The sequence below is a fragment of the Herpailurus yagouaroundi genome, unplaced genomic scaffold (assembly GCF_014898765.1).
Source record: "Herpailurus yagouaroundi ecotype Mexico unplaced genomic scaffold, PumYag 163, whole genome shotgun sequence".
Taxonomy (NCBI): domain Eukaryota; kingdom Metazoa; phylum Chordata; class Mammalia; order Carnivora; family Felidae; genus Herpailurus; species Herpailurus yagouaroundi.
In genome coordinates, this window is record NW_024412404.1 from 9,865,321 (window position 1) to 9,888,149 (window position 22,829).

Sequence of the window (22,829 nt, forward strand, 5' to 3'; positions counted from 1 at the left end):
GGTTGAGCGGCCGACTTCGGCTCAGGTCATGATCTCGCAGTCCGTGAGTTCGAGCCCCGCGTCGGGCTCTGTGCTGACAGCTCAGAGCCTGGAGCCTGTTTCAGATTCTGTGTCTCCCTCTCTCTGACCCTCCCCCATTCATGCTCTGTCTTTCTCTGTCTCAAAAATAAATAAATGTTAAAAAAAAATAAAAATAAAAAAATAAAATAAAAATAAAAATAAACTTTTTAAAAAAGAACTTAGCATATATTTGGGAGATAAAATTCAGACCCTTTCAACTATGCATTTATATAAAATCATTCATACAATTCAGTCCCAGGTTGAGAAAACTACACTCTGTGAAAACCCTCCAGTGATTCTCACCCTTGGTGTCATACTGATGAATTGTGATAAACTGTGAGGTGTGTGGCAAGTCACTGGTTACTCATTAAGTTAAAACCCTGAAGCTAGGGAATTGTTTACTTCATTGGAAATTGGGGAAAATCAAGATTACTGCTATAATAAATTCACTGTCACATGCCTTAACAAAAAGAAATAAAAATAGAAAACATGGTAGCAGTAAGGTGACAAAAATTGGGACACTACAGGAATTTCTAACTCATTAGCTTACAGTTTCTGAGATGGCTGAGAATTGCCATCAATGAGATCACCTGAAACAAACACTTAATGACTTGAAAAAGTCCCCATCCCAAAGTCAATTATAGGTATCCAATATTATAGATGTCACTGAATTGAAATTCATGTTAAAACTAATTTTATTAAAATAAGAGAATAAAGCCTTTTTAAGTTATCACTCTAAATCTATATATCAAGATAAAGGTATTATATTACTTTTAGTATTTAATTTTACTACCACTCTAGTACACATACATTTCTTGAAATTTCTGGGGTTTTTGGTTATTCTATGTCCTGATTTTTAGTTATTGAACATGAGTGTGTCCCAATAAGGGAGTAATTTTTTAGGTGCATTAAAATGACTCCTAATCTTACCCTCTGACACATATGAACAGCTTTCGCCTTTTTATCTTCATGACGCATATTCGTCCATATAAATTCATACTATTCATAGACATAGCATAACATTGCTAACATTTTATAGTCCGCTGTAATTTCCTTTCTTAGCACTATATCATGAGATATTTTTCTATATTTCCACATAGTTATTAGGTCTTTTTAATGTCTGCAAAATATTCTATCAGATACTCGCACCTAAGTTTAAATGGTTTGATCTTACTCCTCATAAATTTGTTCCTCATTCTGTGATTGGTAGTCTTAATCAAAGGTGACGACATTAGTCTTCATTACTGGTTACTTACATTTCAAATATGGGTAGAGCCGAAATTCCATTAGTTAATTAGTCAGGAAGCATTATTAAATTTCCATTAAAATATCTTCATTTTTCTATTTCTAACCTGAGGATTAATTTATGCACGAATTTGGTAAAAGCATCCTCTCACATTTCTTTTTACGCAGAAAATACTTAGTCATTCAAAATAGCAGCATGGAACCACAACCGCCTCTAAGCTGTCAGAGTGCCCTCTAAAACAATAGCAGTGCCACCTCTAATGTCAACTCGTCCATCAGGACGCAGTGAAATCTCCAGTTCTCCTCCTCGGCAGGAACACTGAAAGGCTAAAGAAAACATAATACAAGTCACAAATTAATATTGTTTGTTTCCACCCTTTTTAATTAACATAACATAGTGAAAGACCTCTTATTGTAAGCTCTAGAATCTTCCCAGCTCAGTTTAAAATAAATTCCTTCAGGGGCGCCTGGGTGGCGCAGCCAGTTAAGCGTCCAACTTCAGCCAGGTCACGATCTCTTGGTCCGTGAGTTCGAGCCCCGTGTCAGGCTCTGGGCTGATGGCTCAGAGCCTGGAGCCTGTTTCCGATTCTGTGTCTCCCTCTCTCTCTGCCCCTCCCCTGTTCATGCTCTGTCTCTCTCTGTCCCAAAAATAAATAAATGTTGAAAAAAAAATTTTTTTTTAAATTTTTTTAAATAAATTCCTTCATCTGTCCACAGTACTGCCCTGCCCTGTTCTCCTGAGCACTGAGGAATCACAAACACAACTGATCCACAAAACACACAGCTCCACATCTTTTCTTCCTGAGCCATTTCCTCTATCACTTCCTGTAATGTCCCAGATACACTCCACCTATAGCTTCCTCCCTGCTTTTATCCAGGAGTAAACAAGGAAATGTGATAAGATAGAGGCATGGACTAGAGGTCTAGGAAGATAAAGAGGGGTGATCTTGGCCCTCCTGAGACAGCCTCATCTTCCTGAGCCTAAAGAGGACAGAGGGAGTTTGTTCACTAATTGTGCTTATCAAGCAACCACACGTCAGGCAAACAAGAGGCACAGCCTCAGTCTTCCTGGAGTTCAGTGCGTAGGGGAGTAACTAGACCACAAGCTGCCATCCCCAAATCAGAGTTACCCTACCCTAACCCTCCCACTAAGGCCTAACCCTCCCACTAAGTAAGACCTCCATCCCATAGGGTCAGGCTCCTACTTTGATTAATGCAACTGTGTAACCTCCCTTGGCTGCAATCTGTTTTTCTCTACACCCAAGCAATATATTAATCATTAGGGGACTTAATTCAAAAGCAGTTTTTTTGATTCAATCCTATGACTAGCAATGGCAGTATGGAACTTTGGTGATCATCCACTCTCAACTAAGTAACCTCATTGGGCCAAAGTTACATAGCTTGTTGATTCTATACAACAAATGCTTATTGGACACTCACTGTATTAGAAGTGTGTCTATGTGTTGGGAGGAACAGAGGTGGAAGATGTTTGGGGTGGAAGATGTTCTGAGTAGAGGATTCAGGGTGAAGGAATTTAAAATCTTTCATTTTCATGTGGGTTTTTCATGAAAAAAACTTCCATGACATTTTATTACATTTGCAAGTAAATAGTATATATGAGAAGGAATGCTAACTTCAAGTTCACAAATGTTTTAAAAATTGGAAAAAAACCTGCCGTACCATGCATGTCTTTCTTCCCCAGTTGCTGAGACCAGTAGCTGCTGAGAACGGCATGGGCAGACCCTTAAAAGAAGTGAAGTTATGATACAAAAACAGGAGTGACTTTGTGGTAAATTTATAAGCAATTACAAACAACTATCCAATTTGACTAAACCTTAGATGGCTTAGCCACAGCTGAGTGTGGAATTATGAATGGAGATAGAAACAAAGATACAGAATTTATGGATAAGCTCCTCCAAATGATGTATCTCTTATGTTTTACACTTTCTGAAGGCTGAATTAAACTGCAGGGTTATTTTTATAATTTTTTAATTTGAGTATAATTGATACAAAATGTTATATTAGTTTCAGGTATACAAGATAGTGATTCAATCTCTCTATGTGCTATGGTATACTCACCACAAGTGTAGCTACTGTCCATCACCACATGCTATTACAATATCATTGACTATATTCCCTATGCTCTGCCTTTTATTCCTGTGACTTACTCATTCCATAGCTGGAAACCTATATATCCTACTCCCTTTCACCCATTTCACCCATCCCCACTCCTTCCCCCTGGGAACCATGAGTTTGTTCTCTGTATTTATAGGTTTGATTCTGCTTTTTAGTTGTTTATTCATTTGTTTTGTCTCTTATTCCACATATAAGTGAAATAATATGGTATTTATCTTTCTCTGCCTGATTTATTTCATTTAGCATAATACCTCTATGTCCATCCATGTTGTTGCAAATGGAAAAAAATCTCATTCTTTTTTATTGCTGCGTAATATTTGTGTGTGTGTGTGTATCACACATATCACATATACATGTATCACATCTTCTTTATCCATTCACCTATTGAATTGCTATAAATAGCTGCTATAAACATCAAAGTGCATATATCTTTTTGAATTAAACTGCAGGTTTTAATTTTTGTCCTATCAGTTCATTGTCAGCACATGGTAGGAAGATCAAGGGCTTCACATAAATCTTTCTCCATCTTTCAAGGAAAATATCTCCTTCCCCCTAGGATGAACATGCGAAGAAAACTGGGAACTATGACAAAAGGTTAAATTTTCCACCAAGCCAACTTTTTCAGGCTTTTGGTACCAATAGAACTTTCTTTTAGTGAGACATTTTTTTTTCACTGGATTGTACCCTAGTTTTAGATCAGTGAATAGATATTAATATGAAGGAAAAATATATAAAGTAATAACTGACAGGGGCACCTGGGTGGCTCAGTCAGTTAAGCGTCCAACTTCAGCTCAGGTCATGATCTCGCAGTTTGTGAGTTTGAGCCCCACATTGGGCTCTGTGCTGGCAGCTCAGATTCTGTGTCTCCCTCTCTCTCTGCCCCTCCCCTGCTTGCGCTCTGTCTCTCTCTCTCAAAAATAAATAAACTTTAAAAAATAATAAAGTAATAACTGACAGAAAAGTCTCTGGGGGAAGAAAAGGATGGGTTTTCTTCAGGAAAACTTATCAGATGTTATGAGGGATCCACCTAGGATGACCAAACATCCCGGTTTGCCCAAGACTGTCCTGCTTTTATCACCAAAGGTCCTGTAGGCTGAGAAATGCCTCAGTCCCAAGCAAGCTGAGATGGTTTGTCATCATGTCCAAAGACCTTCCCACTTTAGAAAAGCATTATTACAGGGGAAAACACTTGCCCTCTGTACCAATTAAAACCTTTTAGAAGCAGCTGTGCGTGTGTAAATGCAGTCAAAACTTCTTTTCCATGGGGGAGCGCTGAGCTGTACTTTTTGGATGTCATTGGGCATTCTCCTGAGTCCTTAAAAGTGCTTTGCTGAGCTTTGAATTTCACGTGTTTTCTCAGAGAGTAACTAAGTCAAAGTCCTGAAACCATTCCAGCCTCTGCCTTCTGACCAGAAAAGGAGCCTCAAAGTTCCTTCCCAGCCTCCTTCTGCCCCAGCCACCATCCCATCCACCAGCCTCCTCCATCCAGCATTCCCTTCTTTTTCTCCTCAGCCCACTCTTCTCAAAGAGCATGAGAGGAGGAAGCTTCACATCATTGCCCATCTTCGATTTCATCCCTCTGCTTCCAGCTGGCAGATCTTGAATAACCCTGTCCCCAAACCCATCCCACCCACTTTGGGGGTAGGTCTGGGAAAGCTCTTCCTGTCCCTATTTCCCACCTACAACCCAGGAGTTTATCCTTCAAAAACCAAATCTTATCTAGATGTCAGCGATCATGCAGGCTGGTCATTGAAAAAGAAACAAAAGGCTTTGGGACTGTAGTGGACATCAGCCCCTGAATTTTGCAAATGGCAGATCTGGAAGTGTTGGTTCAGGGAGCCAGTTTTATCGTTACTATTAAAATAGCTAATAGTTATTGGGCACTTATCATGTGACAGGTACTGTGCTAAGCACTTACCATACATTATCTTTATATAACCCTATGAGGTAATACTCATATTTTATAGAGGAGGGAACAGAAATTTTTAAAAGTTAAGTCATTTGCTCCAGGTCAACAGCTAGGAAACTAGGATGTAAACTCAGACTGTCTGACATAAGGCTGCTATACTGCCTGCTTAATTCTGTAGTTGTCACATGAAACTTCAGTGAAGGGATGGGGGCAGGGGAGATAAGGAAACAGAAACAGCTCAAAACCCAAGCAACCTGAAAAGTCATGTGAAGGTCACTTAAACAGCTATTTGTTATCCTCCCCCTTCATTGTTGAACCATCCCCAGGACCCAGTCAAAAAGTACCTGTTACAGGGTCTTCAGCCACACCAACCCACGGTGCAAAATATCTGGAGTAAAAGTCAAATGCTTGGCTCTGCCCTCCAGGCTCTCCTTTAAGGGTGAGAATGAGTCCTTTCACCTTTCCTGTGTTTTCCACTTGCAGAAGATTCTGTGTGTTCACCTTCAGGTTCTCCAAAAATGACCTTGTTCATAAATAGGACCCATTAGGACAAACCCATCTCACAGACCACTACACAGACTCTCTAAAGCAAGATAGGGTGCAGCTTGAGCAAACAGCTCAGCAGTCAGGGAGGAAAGCAAGTTGAATATCCTGGGAACAAAACTCTCTGACTGCATAAATCATGGTTTGACTGGACATAGCACAGTCAAACAAAACCAGAGCTATAAACATGGGTTCTCAGCCCTCCCCAAAGTGCTGACAAAGCCAAAAATTTTGTTTACCTCTTGTAAGTATCACTGAGCCGGACAAGGAGCTTTCGGGTATCTGGAGAATAGCGGATGTCCTGGACCAGTGTATCACCTATGGCAGTCTGTGGAGACAGACCAAAAACTCCTCAGGAGTGCCTCCTGGGTGAAATCATTGATCTTCTGTATGGGGAAAAACCTCTCATGAGCATCTCCTGTGTGCCAGGCATAGCCAACATCTCCAATCCCAAGAGTTTTAGTTCAGTTTCAGCTCTCAAGGTGTTGCCCAAGGAAGGCTAGTTTCCTGGAGACCAGAGACCTTTAAGGGGGTTGAGCTTACCCTCTGAGAGCCAAAGATAGGCACTGTTCACAAGTATTACTATGTGCCTCCACACTCTACTCTTTCAAGTGTGCATTTTCCTCGCAAATAAAGAGGAAGACTTAGAGAGGCCCAGGGACAGGGACGGACACACACACACACACACACACACACACACACACACACACCTTGACCCAGATCTGAGGGGCCCTGGAGTCAAAGCTCTGAATCTGTCTATTGTCTACTGTCTGTAGAAACGGGGGCCTCAGGCCCACCTCTTAACATTGTTGTGAAGATTAAATGAAATATATATGTGGTCGCCCTGGGTGGCTCAGTTGGTTGAGTGTCCGACTTCGGCTCAGGCCATGATCTCACGTTTGTGGGTTCAAGCCCCGCATCAGGCTCTGTGCTGACAGCTCCGAGCCTGGGGTCTGCTTCAGATTCTGTGTCTCCCTCTCTCTCTACCTCTCCCCTGCTTGCAGTCTGTCTCTCTTGGTCTCTCAAAAAAATAAAATGTTAAAAAAAAAAAAAAACTTTTTTTAAGAAAGAAGAAAAAAAGAAAGAATATACATGGAGTCCCAGCATCAGCAAATAGGAGATTCTATATGGCAAGGACTCAGGGCCAGCAGTTTGAATAAAAGTGGGGACTAGACCACTCATCTTAACACTACTCTGTTTGGCAAGCACTGTTTTCACTCAGACTGTGTGCTGTGGATCAGTAACATAGCAACATTTACTAAAGATACTTTCATTCACGCTCTACCTAAGACTGCACACAATCTTGCTCATATCCTAGAACATTATTTGTGTGATTGGTTGTTGATTTGGAGTGCTGAGATTATGAGGGGGGAAAAGCCTCTCCAAGTCACCCTTTGGCACCACCACTGGCTGTAGGCAGAGTAGATGAGAATTACACAGAAGTGATCTGACCATCATTAGGTCGCTTCAGGTCCTCCAATCTTCTCTAGGGGCTGAGATGTTCCAGGTCCCAAAACCAAGACTCCATCCACTTTGGGTGATGCCTCAACTGTCTGCCCCTGTTTCCACAGCTAAATAATGTCCGTCCCTCTAGAAATGGAAACTCTTGCAGCCAGATCCCATCTGCTCTTGGGGACTTTCAGTTTCTCGGAAAGATTATTCAGCCCTCCTCTGCATGAATTCTTATGTCAGTTTGAAAGTCTAATTCTCAGCTGAGAATCCTATTGTTAGTTTCTAGGAACATAAAATGACAATACTCACTATAACTAACTCTTTATCATGCCCATTTTACAAATGCTGAGCCTCAGGCATAAAGATACCAGGTTAGGTTCTTTCTACCATGACCAAGGTCTATGCTGTGAATATTTTCCACTTTCTTGACAACATGCTTAAAGTAGTTCATTTTTGAATTTGGCTTGTCTTCCAAAACCTGAGCCACAGGTGGGGCTGAGTGTAAAATCAGAATCTATAATCCTTACTGCTACTCTTTGAAAACATAGACAATATAAGACACTAAACAGATTATAAATGCTTTAGTTGAAAAGTCAATGAGAAACACCCCAGTGGCACCCACAAAGGCCATTTTACAGAATTTTTTTTTTTTGTCGCTGCAGCCCTTGTCCTGGTCTTGACCAGTCCCTTCCTTCTCTACAAACTAAGTACCTGGTCATCCAGAGCTGCTCTGCCCCTCTGGCATCTCCACAGGATGACCATAGTGTGTACTTCACTGGGGAACAGTGAGAATGACAGGAGATATTGCATGTCAAATGCTTATTAGCACCTGGTACTGCACAGGGAGACTCTCCGAAATGTTTATTATCATTATTGTTATTCTTGTTTTTAAGACCCACCCCTATATAGACCTCCAGAGGAAGGCAGACTATGAATCTTGCCTTCTGTCTCAATTTACCCAGACTTTCCTGCCCTCCTCCATCAAAGCACAGCTCCCTGACCTCAGCCTCATTCTCCACCACAGAAATTAGGATCGCCCTGCCAGGCAGCTTCCATTCCTTTTTCTCTCAGCCACCACACAGCAGTCTGTCCTCCCCTTACCTTTATGGAAGCTAATACTGACAATGAAGGGTCAGGGAAAATTGCTCAACCTTCTCACCAAATAACATTCAGTATTAAAATCCACACCTCAAATGCACTGTGCACTCTTCATCCGAGCTTAGACTGGAACATTTATACTGATAGAAGGCCTATCTTTGGGGGTCAAAGGCTACTGTTCCTTTGTGTTCAAACAACAGATCAGACCAGATGTTCAAATGACCAGATCACATGAGCTTAAGTTTAATTCCTTTCACCAACCTTTATCAAGTCGTCCACTTCATGGAAGTCCTAGATGAGGAGAAAAGACAAGACCATTGTAAAACAGGCAAGCTGTCAGTTGTATACAGTTCATGGCAATAATTAGAAAGAGCTTACCTGGGGGTGAGTTGGATAAAGAGGCAGATCCAGGATGATACCATCCTGTGCTCTTCTGGCCGTTAGTTCCCCACTCAGAGTGACAAAGGTTAGAGTGCTATTTACATTTTCTGGCCAAAAAAAAGAGTCTTACTTTTGTCAATTATAAAGGAATTTTGAGAGAAAATCAAGAAATAGGAAAATAAACTTTGTTATATATTTACATATCTGTTTTGATCACTATTGTGTTTCCCTAGATTCTGTGGCAGTGCTGCCTTTTCCCATAAGGAGGGGTCCAAGTTTGCCTTACTGTGGTCCAGAGTAGAGAAAGGCATCCCTGGATTCTCACTTGAGAACCGAGAACATAACTGATTGGACTTGACATCATACTGCAAGGCTTCAAATGCCAGCTTCTTTTAGCTTACTAACTGTACCTTTGAGCAAACTATTTAACCTCCTTAAGCCTCCATTTCCTCATCAATAAAATGGGGTAAAAATTAAACCTACCTCATAGGGATGCAATAGTGTTTTCTAATGCAGATTTTTAAATATACTCTATAGAGTTACAAATAATACTAGTCTAAGATATGCCAAAGGGATGACAAATAGAATATACAAATTATGAACAACAGTCTAAAGGAACAAATCAAGCTTACCCTAAATAAACCAAGCTATACATAAAATTATCATTTGAAGATTGAGCCTTCATGTTACTGATACAACTTGGGCCACTTATCTGACCTCATTGTGGGTAGCATTTTTAGTGAAAACAAAGATTTATGACCTAATTCTTTCCTCCCCCTTAATATTTCTGTGAAACTTAACCATATCTAAAAGGTAAGGAAATTTGGCATTGTCAATTAACTTTCACTGAATATAAAATTTATACTCTAAAACCCAAAGTTTAATTTTTCTTATTATAATTGGTGGAATACATTATTATTTACAAAGCACCTTTTCATAACTTATATAACCTTAAGACCACCCTGTGGGGGATCTGAAGGTTATTATTCCAAGTCTCTGCCTCACTTCAACCAATGTGGGGTTTCAAAAGACACTCAATCCAACTTCAGTAAAATCTACTTTTCAAGACTGAGTTCCTAAACAATATTTCAGGATACTTTCCTGCCTTCATTCTTGTCCCCTATCCACAGAAACCAAAATTGTCTTTTTAAGACATATAATGGATTACATTGTAGAGGAGCCTTGACCTGACTCTCAATGTTATCTCCTGCCAGTCACCCCCAAGAAGCTCCAGCCACTCCTAGTATACAGGCTGCATCTCAAGGGCTTTGCATGTGCTGCTACCTCTGATTCCTTCTCACAGTCTAGCTCTTTGCACAGATGGCTTCATATTCTTCAGCCTGAAGGTCCCTTCTGTAGTGCATGCCGTTGTCAAAATCTCACTCAACCTTCCCCTCTCAAGGCAAGGACTAGGTGAGGCAAGGAAATACAGAGGAACAAATTTAAGGAGGCATCTGCTCTCAGGTACAGCCTGAAGGCTTGATTTTCTCCCCCTTCACCAAACCCCAACCGGGTTGTGGAAGGTGTTGGTGACCAACAGCTCTCAGCTGAGTCCCACTCTGTGAATTGCCCTTGGGTGAGTAGAGCTATTTTACCCAAGGTCATGCTGCTTTTCTGGGCATTGGAGGCTGGTCAATGGAAGGTACAAAGGCCTAAACTTTTGCTTCTATTTAGAACTATACTACTTAAAGAACCTTGGCAGCTTTAGACTTCCCTGTGGATTTGGCCTAGGCCTTTCTTTGTTGCTACCACTTTGCAGTTCACCTTCTCGCTCTTGTATTCCACTTTCTTTACTCCCCTACAAACATTGATCCCAAGAATACTGCCCGCAGTTCTTCCAGCATGCAATATGTCTCAGAGTCCACTTCCTGGGGAAACTCACCCTGTAACACCTTCCCTACCACCTCCATCTAAGTAACTCCTCAGAGAACCTCCTTTTCCAAGTCTGCACTCACTACAGTTACCCTCTGTCATATCGTCCTGTGTATTTCCTTGTTTAACTTCCTGTTTGTTGTCTACACCTATTCATGGCTACTTCCATCTCCACTTTTAGGGCATTTCTAGGCATCTCTCCCCTACCCCATTCCCACAAAGCCCTGACCTTTATTACACTAAATGTAGCTAGGATGAAAACTGGTAGGATTGAGGTCCTGCATCATCTCTTCATAAGGTAAATGTGTATAGTCAGCGCTCATGAATCTTCAGAGTAAAGAATCTCTTGTGATGGGCGTTTGGCTGGCACAGTCTGTAGAGTATGTGACTCTTGATCCCGGGGTCCTGAGTTCAAGCCCCACATTGGGTGTACAGTTTACAGAAGGAGGAGGAGGAGGAGGAGAAAGAAAAAGGAAAGAAAGAAAGAAAGAAAGAAAGAAAGAAAGAAAGAAAGAAAGAAAGAAGCAGCAGCAGCTGCTGCTGCTCTTGCAAAATGAATTTCAATGTGGGTGGGGACATATTCAGAGCAAAAAGTGCCTTATGGTTCCCAGATATCACATCATGTGAGATGCCTGTTGTGTCTCACAAGCTCACCCGCTGTGTTGGTCAGAGACCAGAGAACTCCTCTTCAAAATAAAATGGCATTCTAGAGAACACTGACCATGGCTTTCCAACATGCCTGGCACATATTCAGGAAGGCCAAAGTCTCGGGGGCTGTTTTTGTTTTGGTGTACCGAATTGCATGAAATAGATTCTGTGATGTCTTTATACCAGTATCTTTGATTCATCACAAAGACTTTGTGAGAATTTTTTTAAATATTGGCTATTTGCTAAATGATGGGTTCATAAAAGAAAATCACATTACTTATTTTGTAAAACAGCACAGCTGCGGAAGCCAGGGTAGCATGGCCACAGAGAGGAACCTCAGTTGCCGGCGTAAACCACCTTAATCCAAAGCAGGAACCTTCAGAGGAAGAAAAACCAAAGAGAAATGAGATCATTCCCATACAAGTGGGTCACAAATTTTTTATTTTCTTACTCTTTTCTAGATATTTCCCTAGCATGATTAATACCTGAAAGGAGGAATGAAGGAGGCCAGCATCGTCAGGCTCCCCAGTGCTGATGTGGAGCTGAAACGTTCAAATCACCCAACACCTGCTCCCCGAGATGAACTGAAAACTAAATCAGAATCTCCCCCTGCTCTTCTCCTATCTGCATGCAAATACTAAATAGGCATCTCTCTTAAATATCATTCCCCACTGGAAAAGCAGCTTCTGGTATAATTCAAGAATGGCTTTAAAAAAAAAAAAAAGCATATTTACTTTGTGTAAAGTTGTCAGTTGGGTGCAGTTTTCGGATAAAAGCAGTTTCAGAGAGGTTCATTTCTCTTGCAATTTTTTGATGCATGTCTTCATCCAATTTCTAAATTAGAAACAAAAGTTTATTGAGATTCCAAAAAAACAAATCAGACTTCCTTGGACAGCAACTGCCATTAGTTAATAATATAGCTTATTAATATTAGAAGTTACGTGCTTCACAGGAAATAATTGCCAAGGAAGTCCAGATACTTTTACAAAGGTTGTTTTTCAGAAATCTATGCTTGTAGCACCCTTCATAGGTTGTAGATGCTCGGAGCTGGAACAGACTCTGGAAAACCTACTGGCCTAGCCTATCTTTCATCAGACTATTATCTAATCTGTCTGAGAGCCTATGCTCTCTTCTAAACAATCTCCACAAAAAGAAACTTCACAATCTTCCTGTCTTGTTGAATAAAAAGATGTTCAGCATGCACTCTGGGTAGGCTGGCCCATTCTGCCCCCATTTATATATGCATTTCCTTTTATAAGTCAGGCCTCAGGCCAGAGCTCACCTCCTTCAGGAAGCCATCCAGACCACTCTGTCTAAAGGCTTTGTCTCCTCCCAGTGCTTAGGCCACCTGAATTTACCCAGTGTATCCCTTCGCTGTCTGTCTCCCACCATCTGAGGGGACATTATGAAGGGATATTATGAGGGCATACAATGTGCTACCTTGCTTTGTCCTGGCTTAGAACAATGTTCTGTATTCATCCCAGAATGGTAGGAGCTCAGTAAACATTTGCTGAAAGAATACATTATTCACTTCATCCTCATTTTTATTTTGTTTTTTATGTGACCTCTGTGCCCAACTTGGAGCTCGAACTCATGACTCTGATATCAATAGTCACATGCTATACTGACTGAGCCAGCCAGGCACCCCACTTTATCTTCATTTTTAAAACCCTCAGTATAGATATTTTTATCTACTTGTATATAACGAAATCAAATACAGAGAGGTTATGTAATATCCTAAGGTCATAATATGCCTAATAAATGGTAGAGTGGTTAAGAGTGTGGACTTTGTAAGTGGTAACAACTAGTGAATCTAGAGGAAAGGTATATGGATATTCATTGTACCATTCTCAAACTTTTCTGTAAGTTTTTAATTTTTCAGAAAATGGTTAAAAAAATAATGTGAATTTGTATCCTGGGTCAGGTCCTAGTAGCGGTGCAAGAGTGGGCAAGTCACTTATCTCATGGAGCCTCAGTTTCCACACCTTTAAAAATGAGGAGAACAGGAGCACCTGGGTGGCTCAGTTGGTTGAACGTCCAACTCTTGATTTCAGCTCAGGTCATGATCTCATGGTTCGGGTTTGCAGGATCGAGCACCGCATTGGACTCTGTGCTGACAACACAGAGGCTGCTTGGGATTCCCTCTCCCTCTCTCTCTGCCCCTCCGCTGATCAAGCTCGTGTGTGCTCTCTCTTGCTCTCTCTCTCAAAATAAATAGACAAACTTTAAAATAGACAACAGTACTTAAGTGAAAGAGTTACTGTAGAGACACATAAAATAACACACACACACACATTCCTCTTAAGAAAAAAAATGGGTCAGAAATATGCGTTTTCCTTTAGAGAATGAAAATCAACTTTTTAATCAACAAATGCTCACTAGTTAGATTTAAATTCTAAAGAAGTCTCAAGACAAATGTATTTTTGCTTTGGCCAAATGTACTATTCCTGAGCCCCTGAAACCCAGAAATAAGATTTACAACTTTATACTAATAAATTCATAATTCACTTATCTGACTTATGTAAATTAAACACCCATTCTCTTTTAGTTGATGCACATTCTTTGGAAACACTTTCCACACACTCATATAAGGCACAAAACAGTGGTTATTTTTTAAACTATCAGCTAATATAAAAATCCTAGTGGACTTACTAAGCTTTTCTTAAAGGAACACCATATTCAAAACCTATAGATGCTCTGTAGTCCTATAGAAAGAGAAATTACTTAAGAAATTGATATTTATTGGGATGCCTGGGTGGCTCAGTCAGCTAAACACCTGGCTCTTGGTTTCAGCTCAGGTCATGATTTCGTGGTTCATGACTTCAAGTCCTACATCAGATTCTGCACTAACAGGGTGGAGCCTGCTTAGAATTCTCTCTCTCTCTTTCTGCCCTTCCCCCTCTCACTCTCTCTCTCCCTCTTTCTCAAAATAAATAAATAAACTTAAAAAAAAAAAAGAAATTGGTATTTATTGCCTGAAAACCCAAACATAACACAATGGTTTTGTGTTTTAGTTAACATTTTCCTTTCAAAAGATTAAATCGAATAATAAACATAAAGTGCTCATCACAGTGCCCAACACATAGTAAGTACTTGATAAATGTTAGCTTTTATTTTGAGTGGCTCAAAGCCCATGCTTTAACCAGCCACACTTCTCTTCCTCTCCATAACAAAGACAAACTATTATTATCCCTTTAACACACTGCAAACAGGAAAAACAATGTCTATCAGATAAGATGGATTCTTGCAACATTTCTCAGGGAAGGCAGAAATCAGTCAATTACCAAGTGCTGTGCTAGGCCAGCAGCATTAGCACCACTACTGAAGAAATTTGTTAGAAATGCAGAGTCTCAGGCCCCACCCCAGACCTTCTGAATCAGAGTCCTCATATTTTTAAAGATTTTTATTTTGGGGGTGCCTGGGTGGCTCAGTTCATAAGTGTCTGACTCTAGATTTCATTTCAGGTCATGATCTCCCAGTTTGTGAGTTCGAGCCCTGTGTTGGGCTCTGCACTGATAGCACGGAGCCTGCTTGGGATTCTCTCTCTCCCTCTGTCTCTGGCCCTCCCCTGCTCTCTCTCTCTCTCAAAAATAAATATTAAAAAAAAAGATTTTCATTTCTAAGTAATCTCTACACCCAACTCAAACTCATGACCCTGAGATCAAGAGTCACATGCTCTACCAACTGAGCCAGCCAGGTGCCCCTGGAATCTCCCTTTTTTTTTTTTTTTTTTTTTTTTTTTACTAGATCTCTAAGTGATCCGTGTGCACATTAAAGTTTGAGAAACCCTGGTGTATAAGATATGGACCCATGTTCAATGGGGTTAGCATCTTGCAGGGAATCAAGACAGATGCAGCAACAATGAGCAACACCAGAGAGTATATAATTGAGACACATAGATTTTGACAATAAATACTCTAGGACTTTTAAAAAAATTTTTTTAAATGTTCATTTTTGAGAGACAGAGCATGAGCTGGGAAGAGGCAGAGAGAGAGAGGGAGACACAGAATCTGAAGCAGGCTCCAGGCACACAGCTGGATGCCGGGATCAAACTCACAAACAGTGAGATCATGACCTGAGCTGAAGTCAGATGCTTAAGTGATTGAGCCACCCAGGTACCCCAATACTCTAGGACTTTAAAGATGAAGCTATGAGGTAGACTTAGGAAAAGGACAAATTTTGGTGAGTTGGACAGGAAAGTTTGTGCAAAGAGCTTTATACTGGGGATGCTTCTTGGGCAACTCACTTGACCTCACTTCTGTTCTTGTTAATTCCTTGACACTCTAGGATTCTGTGAGCCCAGGCAAGGAGAATTAGGATGGTAGTAATGAAATGGCATGAACACCTGTCACACCTGTGGGCCCAGAGAGTCAGTAGTCCCACCTGAGGTGTGGGGGGGGGGGCGGTCTGCTGGGCATCCTAGCCAATAAGGCAACAATGTTAAGAAGCACTCCTCGCAGGGGCACCTGGGTGGTTCAGCAGGTTAAGCATCTGACTTCAGCTCAGGTCATGATCTCACGGTTCATGGGTTTGAGCCCTGTCAGGCTCTGTGCTGACAGCTGAGCCTGCAGCCTGCTTCGGATTCTGTGCCCCAGCCCCCACCACCCCCCCCGCCCCTCCCCTACTTGCACTCTCTCTCTCAAAATAAGTAAACATTAAAAAAATTTTTTTTAAAAAGGAGCACTTCTTGCAGCCCACTGAATGTTCTGTGTGGAAACTGGCCCACATGTCTGTGCATACAACACCCTAGAGAAACTGGGAGCCAACTAATTCCCTAGTACAGACCTCAGTGGTGATTGAAGGCGTAATAAAGAAAAGCCTGTGCTGGTCTTTCCAGATTTGCCTCTGCAGCTGCAGGAACCTGTGGTGCCTGCCAATCCTTCCTCTATCTGATCTGGCCAAACTCCTTATCTTCATCCTTCCTTTCTTTGCCTACTTCTTCCCTCTACCTTTACAACAAGAGTCTCAAAATTCATTAAAGCATCCCACATTGTAGCCAAGCTCACCATCTATTGGTAATAGATTTCTTTGCAAATGGGCTTGTTTGCACATCAGCTAGAACACACACTTCATGACTGTCAGCTCTTTAGTCCTCTCTACCTCGATGTATTGCACCAATTGCAATTTGAATTTCTGTGGCTCTAATTTCTGTCCCAGGACACTTAAAATGCACTTGTTATTTGTCTGCAGGACCAGAGACACTGTAGAAAGTTTGATAGTAGCAGCTCTCAAATTCAGGCAGCTGAATTTCTACACTGGAACCAAAGGTCAAGGTAATGGTGAATCGTGAGAGGGCTAATGTTGTTTCAACTTTGAGAGCTTTAGAAGAGACTGCATTCATTCAAAAAACTGAATTTTTGTTCTAATAATTTTTTTCATTTTACCCTAAAGTTGTTTATTTTCAAATGCAGCACATCAAGGTTACACACCAACAACTGTTAATTCTCTTCCTCTAATATCCATTTCCCTTTGGCAATTTCATAAGTCAAATTTCCAACAGCAAAAATAGAGGCATGGTTGTTTTTCTGAGTTCCAGTGTACTGCATTGGGACACTAAGGTATCCTCACCATTTGGCCCACAAACATTAATGATCAGAAAATCAGAGCAAAGTTTTAAAATACTCCCATCTTGTGGCAGTTTAGAAACATGACAGTCAAAACATGATAGTCCTGCTATCGTTCCCAGTTCATTTGTCCCTCTGCTGTAGATGGATCCCAACAAAGGAAACACACTTGGATATGGAAAGTTCTAAATCATCCAGGAAGAAACAGGAGGTTCCTTATGAGGCACTTGTATTTCATATTTTGAAATTATGTCCACACAATGCAGCACTCAAACTGTAGGCCATCTTTGGTTGTTCCTGATGGTTCTTATGGGTGCCTAGTCCTTCCAGCTCCATCATAGAACCCAAAGCTCATACTCACCTTGCATACCCCGCCCACCCCACCTCACCAATGAGAATAAAAGATCAGTAGTTGTTAGCTAGAACTCTTAGAGATTTTTGCCATAATTTAATTAATTAATAGATTTACTTTCACTCAATAGCTATTTAGTGCCTGACACGTGCTAGGCCATGTGTAATAGAACAAGTTAGAATAGGTTAAGATTTCATAGAATGTGCAGTCTAGTGAGGAAGACAGGCATTAAATGAATTTCAAGAGTGATGCATGCTACCAGCTGGGAAGTAAGGGGTGCCGTAGGAGAACATATCTACTGTGGTGATGAGTATGATGGGTTAAAAGCATGGGCCATGCAGTCAGGCAGACCTGGGGTGGGGATCCTGAAGTCAGCCACTTAGGTAATTACTTAACCTTCCTCTGCCTCTATCTTCGCATTTGTAAAATGAGATAATAAGACCTACTCTTAGAGTAAATGTAAGGATAAAATGAGATAGCATATAAAAAGCAATTTAGCACAGTATCTGGCTGAACCTGCCTAAAGTCATTGCTCCCAAAGCTGAGGGTTATGTGCTCGAAGAGAGTGATGTAGAAATTCCCACATCAGCGTCTCCTCCCTTGCATTTCTCTCTTCCCTCAAATACTGGGCAAGAGAAAACCTTTCAATGGCCTAGAAAAATCTTTTCTGCACTGTTCATCCCTTTTCTGGCCATAAAAATGAGATGACTTTGTAATTCCTGAGAAACCCTAGGAGCCTCTGACCTGGTAGAGGCACACAGAGCCAGTGATCCTCTAAGGAAGGGCACCAGATTTGGAAATGGCCACTGCGTCATAAGCTTCCCCACATGAGTTAAAGCACAAACTGAACTGAACACAGTATTGCTGTATACTTGTTTTTCCTTAAATACATAACACACCAAGCTGTAAAGAAGCCTTCGTTACCCTCTAAATTTAACCAGGAAAACTGGAACAGCGAGCTGTTTAGGAACTAAAATGAAGCATTGCTCTTTAAAAGTGCAAAGCCAATCCTCCTTACTGTCCCTGGAAATGTTTGGGTTAGTGTTTAAAAGAATACACACACACACATATGTATATATGTGAATATTATATTGATTGTGGCATAGTGTCCAGCACATGGTACGTGGCCAGGAGATGCCAGCTGAATTGGAATAAATGTATATTCTAGGCACACAACAAAGCTGTTTTTATAGATAATTTTAACAGGAAAACTCAAGAATAAACCACTGTTTACGGGTGCCTGGCTCAAATGGAAGAATGTGCGACTCTTGATCTCGGGGTCATGAGTTCAAACCCCATGTTGGGTATAGAGAATACTAAAAAAAATAAATAAAAACTTTTAAAACAAACAAAACAAATATTAAACGACTGTTTAAAAGATCCTCTGAAACAGTGGTTTTCAACTGGGGGCAATTTTTTATTGTCATGATAGGGAAAAGGGAAGACTGCTATCATCTAGTGGGTAGAAGCCAAGGATACGGCCAACACTGCAGATGACAACCTCACCCTACAAAGAACTACCCAGTTCTGCCACTGTTGAGAAACCCCACCCTAAACATACACCCACAAACAACACCTATGTACAACAACAAAAACAACAACAACAACAACAACAAAACAACTTGAGGCTTTGTTAGAATATGAAGGAGAATAATTATAGGCTCCCTACCCCTGTTGATATGTTATTTTCATTAATTAACACTGTTTTACAAAAGAATAAACAGCATATCACCCCTTATCACTACCATAGCCCTCTGAACCATTCAAGTTTTTGGTCATGAATTCCTGTAGTTGTTACACAGCTATCAAAGTAAAATATCTGTTTCATTTTTTAAAATATTGTTTCTATACATTTTTATACCTGTACATGATCTTTATTGTCAAATTGATTGTCCAGCACTTGAGGACACCATCAAGTTTTTAAGGTTTTAAATATTTTTTCAATTATCTGTTCCATATTCCATTTAGCCCTTAATCAGTTTTATTTTCAGCTAATGTACAGCATTAAAAATTACTCGCGTGAAAATTCTTTAAATGGACTTGTCTAGAAAGGAAAACAAAAGAAACTTTACAATATTCTAGAAGCTCTTGGAATGTTGTTAGCCAGATTTTTTTTTTTCTTTCCTTCCAGAAGTCTTTTATCAAGTATTGAAACAGCTCAAAGAGCAATTACTTTGTCTTTAGTCTGCCCACCAAGTTTTTTGCGATTAGTCTCATCTCGGTCAAATTTTTAAATAATTTTAAGAAAAACAAAACAAAAAAGAACATCCCTTTGAAGCCCTTCACTTAAAATCTGAAGTAGTTTCCCTTCTGAAAAATCCAACATTGTTCTGTTCTCTGAGTCCCTCTTGTAGATCTTTTAGCCTTTGTGGTAACTATTGAATAATGATCAGGTTTACATGTCTGTTTTTCCCACTAGACTTTGAGCACCTCAAGGGCAGGCAAACTTACTCAACTTTGTACCTCCTGTCCCTACCCCAAAGCCTGGCTCGTGGTAGATATGGACAAATATTTGTAGAATACAGTAATGACAGGCTAAACACTGACCAAACTATGGGAAACATTACAAGGTTTAACAGTTATTTGTCTCTGATATTTTCCTAAGTTTATTTGTGTTCTCTCTAGGTGTTTCGGGTGTCCACTGTGTCCAACCATGGGTAAAAAAATCCAAGGGCATAAGCCACAGTTTATACTTCCACTCTAATTTTTATTGCTTATGAATTGAGAAAAGTGCCAAGTTAGCCTCTAGGAGAAGAGGATTCCCCAGACCACAGAATAGGAAACTAGCAAACTATTCTTTAGATATCTATTCAGTTGTCTCTGACAGGCCACCAAATTAGCCTGGTCCCACAGGTCCAAAGCCCGGAAATGAATTGGGAGAGCATCCCTGAATCGTGGGCTTCCTCATTTTCTTTTTCTTTCTTCCATTCTTACTGAAGCATATTGCTTTGAACTATGCTAAGTTCTCTGCTTAAATGTTTATGTCCTGGTTTTTCCGAATATATAAAAAACATGTAAAATATAATTGAAGAGCGAGAAAAAGGCTCTGGTGTGTAGTGCATGTACTGGAAGTAAAAGGAATAAATTGAAGAATATTGCTAATTCTTGTCATTTGGTGAAAATTGAGTATATAAATCACTAGAAACTATTTTCAGAACTCTTCAAGGGGATTACATGAGGACATGCAACAAATACACTAAGTCTCTTAAGCAATTTCATTCATTTCCACAGTTCCTTGACATGAAGCTGTTTGCCAGATTATTTCTAAAGAAAGTTCATGATTTAGAATCTGGTTGTTAATCATTCTCTCAATAATCCTCCCAAGCTGTTGTGTTACTTGGTAAAGCCTATTAACTTAATTACTTCATGCATTTTATGGTTGGAAGATGCCAGCTGCAAGGTTGCATAATGAATGTATCCTTAAGGACAAGATGAGGACTTTTCATCACCATTTTGCTGCTCTGCTTGAGGGAGAAAGGGTACCAAGTGTACCAAGAACTCAATCAACAGCATTCACCCATCTCAGTAAAACCTCAGCCATTCTTCATCTTGAGAGCACAATAGAATCACTTGGGGAAACTTTAAAAAACAGTGCTGCCTGGGTTCCACCCCTAGAGATTCTGGGATGCACGTGAGCATAGGAATTTTAAAGCTCCTTGGGTGATTTTAATATACAATTTGACATTCATTGCACTTAAAGTCTCCAACACACACTTGGCCCAGCTTAGTAAAACTTATTTAAGATCATCAAATGCTTACTGTGTTTTCGAAGTAATTCTCAGACAATCTGCTCTTGCACTAACTGCTCTGAGTGGAAGGGCTCCTTGGCTTGTTTCCTAATACCCAGGTACCAACACAAAGCACTGAAGGTCAGTGAATATTTAACTATTCTGTTAATACTCATCCTAACCAAAAGCCATTTTTAAAATGAGACTTTTAGGGGGCACCTGGGTGGCTCAGTCGGTTAAGCATCCAACTTTGACTCAGGTCATGATCTCCCAGTTCATGGGTTTGAGCCCTGTATGGGGCTCTCTGCTCTCAGGGCAGAGCCTGCTTTGGATCCTCATTTCGCCCCCCTCTCTGCCCCGCCCCCTCTTTCTGCCCCTCCCCCCACTCTCTCTCAAAAATGAATACCAAAAATGAATAAACTTTTTATTAAATGAGACTTTCAAGAAAAAAAGTTCTCCCTACATTAGAGCTTAATTATCACTTAATTACTTAATTTCTTGCAAAATGTTTCATTTACTTGGTCCTGAAAAGAATTTCTAATTGTCTGAACTATAGCTAAGGTTAAAGATATCCAGCTAAAATCTTTTATGTTAAATATAATATCATCCATGTCTGGTCACATAAAACTCATCTAATTTCATTTGCTTTCACATTTGGTGCTCACTAAATGAAAACCTGATGGCTAAAAATGAGCTCTATATCTTTTTTTTTTTTTAATAGGTTCTAGTTCTTCCTTACGTAAGTCTTTATTTTTCTAGACTTAAAGCATCTGGGTGTAAGCATTCTCATCATATAATTTGGTCAAAATCAACTTGCAGACATAAACATTGCTGATATCATTTGACAAAGAACACAAACCAAAGACAAACAGGTGGGTCTGATTGTTGTTGTTTTTAAGAAATATTTGGTTCTACGGGAATCTAGAATTTTAAGCACCGCCCTTCAAAACCAAGTACTTACATTTTCCAGAAGACAAACAGCAGCAGGATTCCCATGAAATGCTTTTGCTGTAAATGCATCTACTGTGAAAATAGGGAGCTTCATTTTCCTTGCTCTCCAAATTGCCAGTAGCCTGCTTTATTTCTTGTTGTTGCAAAAAATCAGGAAGTTAATGTTTTACTTGGTGTACAGAAGCAACCAATAATTAATTCCCAGGTACAAAGTCAACAATTTCTCTAATACACCTAAAGATAGGTGATCCCCTAGTATTTTTAAGTCTCTAAATTGAATTTATTTTCAAATACTGGATAAATAGAATATTTTATTTTCAAATTTTGTATTGATGTTTATACTGTACGTATACTTAAGAACATAATCATATTCTTTGTTAGAGTAGCCAAACTAGCTTAGGTTATATTTTTTTTTTAATTTTTTTTTCAACGTTTTTATTTATTTTTGGGACAGAGAGAGACAGAGCATGAACGGGGGAGGGGCAGAGAGAGAGGGAGACACAGAATCGGAAACAGGCTCCAGGCTCCGAGCCATCAGCCCAGAGCCTGACGCGGGGCTCGAACTCACGGACCGTGAGATCGTGACCTGGCTGAAGTCGGACGCTTAACCGACTGCGCCACCCAGGCGCCCCTACTTAGGTTATATTTTTAATGAAGTACATGATATGTCCAAGGGGCATATGTTGCTTATAGTCTCCCAATGAATCACAAGCCTTTTAAAATAGTGCTTTTTTTCCAATTGTAAAAAGTATCCTCACTATAAAAAACTTGGAAAGTTAAAGAGTGACCCATAATCATGCAAATCAACAATAACGTTGTTGTTTTTGGTTTTTTAGTTTTTGGGTTTTTTTGGATTTAACATAGTAAAGGAGTCTCAAGCTTTAATTAAT

General features: G+C 40.2%; 1 protein-coding gene across 2 annotated transcripts; it reads right to left on the reverse strand.

Moving 5' to 3' along the window:
- Positions 1-731: 731 nt before the first annotated feature.
- On the reverse strand, positions 732-22,082 carry PBLD (phenazine biosynthesis like protein domain containing). Of its 2 annotated transcripts, XM_040485183.1 has the most exons (9): positions 21,950-22,082; positions 12,079-12,178; positions 11,622-11,720; positions 8,822-8,931; positions 8,705-8,734; positions 6,133-6,221; positions 5,695-5,873; positions 2,986-3,048; positions 732-1,632 (listed from the first exon to the last, which is right to left on the reverse strand). In XM_040485183.1, the coding sequence occupies exons 1-9, from the start codon at positions 22,031-22,033 to the stop codon at positions 1,520-1,522; spliced, it is 867 nt and encodes a 288-aa protein (XP_040341117.1). In that variant the 5' UTR covers positions 22,034-22,082; the 3' UTR covers positions 732-1,519. The 2 variants fall into 2 exon arrangements, with proteins under 2 accessions (XP_040341117.1, XP_040341118.1); XM_040485184.1 differs by lacking the exon at positions 2,986-3,048.
- Between the last annotated feature and the right edge of the window lie 747 nt (positions 22,083-22,829).

Bases quoted from the DNA above. Each gene is read 5' to 3' on its own strand.
- PBLD (XM_040485183.1), bottom strand. From the start codon at position 22,033: ATGAAGCTCCCTATTTTCACAGTAGATGCATTTACAGCAAAAGCATTT. The intron at 6,222-8,704 runs GTTGGTGAAAGG...CTGTCTCCACAG, and splicing joins AAGTGGACGACTTGATAAAG to ACTGCCATAGGTGATACACT. The intron at 5,874-6,132 runs GTAAACAAAATT...TTTATGAACAAG, and splicing joins CTCAGTGATACTTACAAGAG to GTCATTTTTGGAGAACCTGA.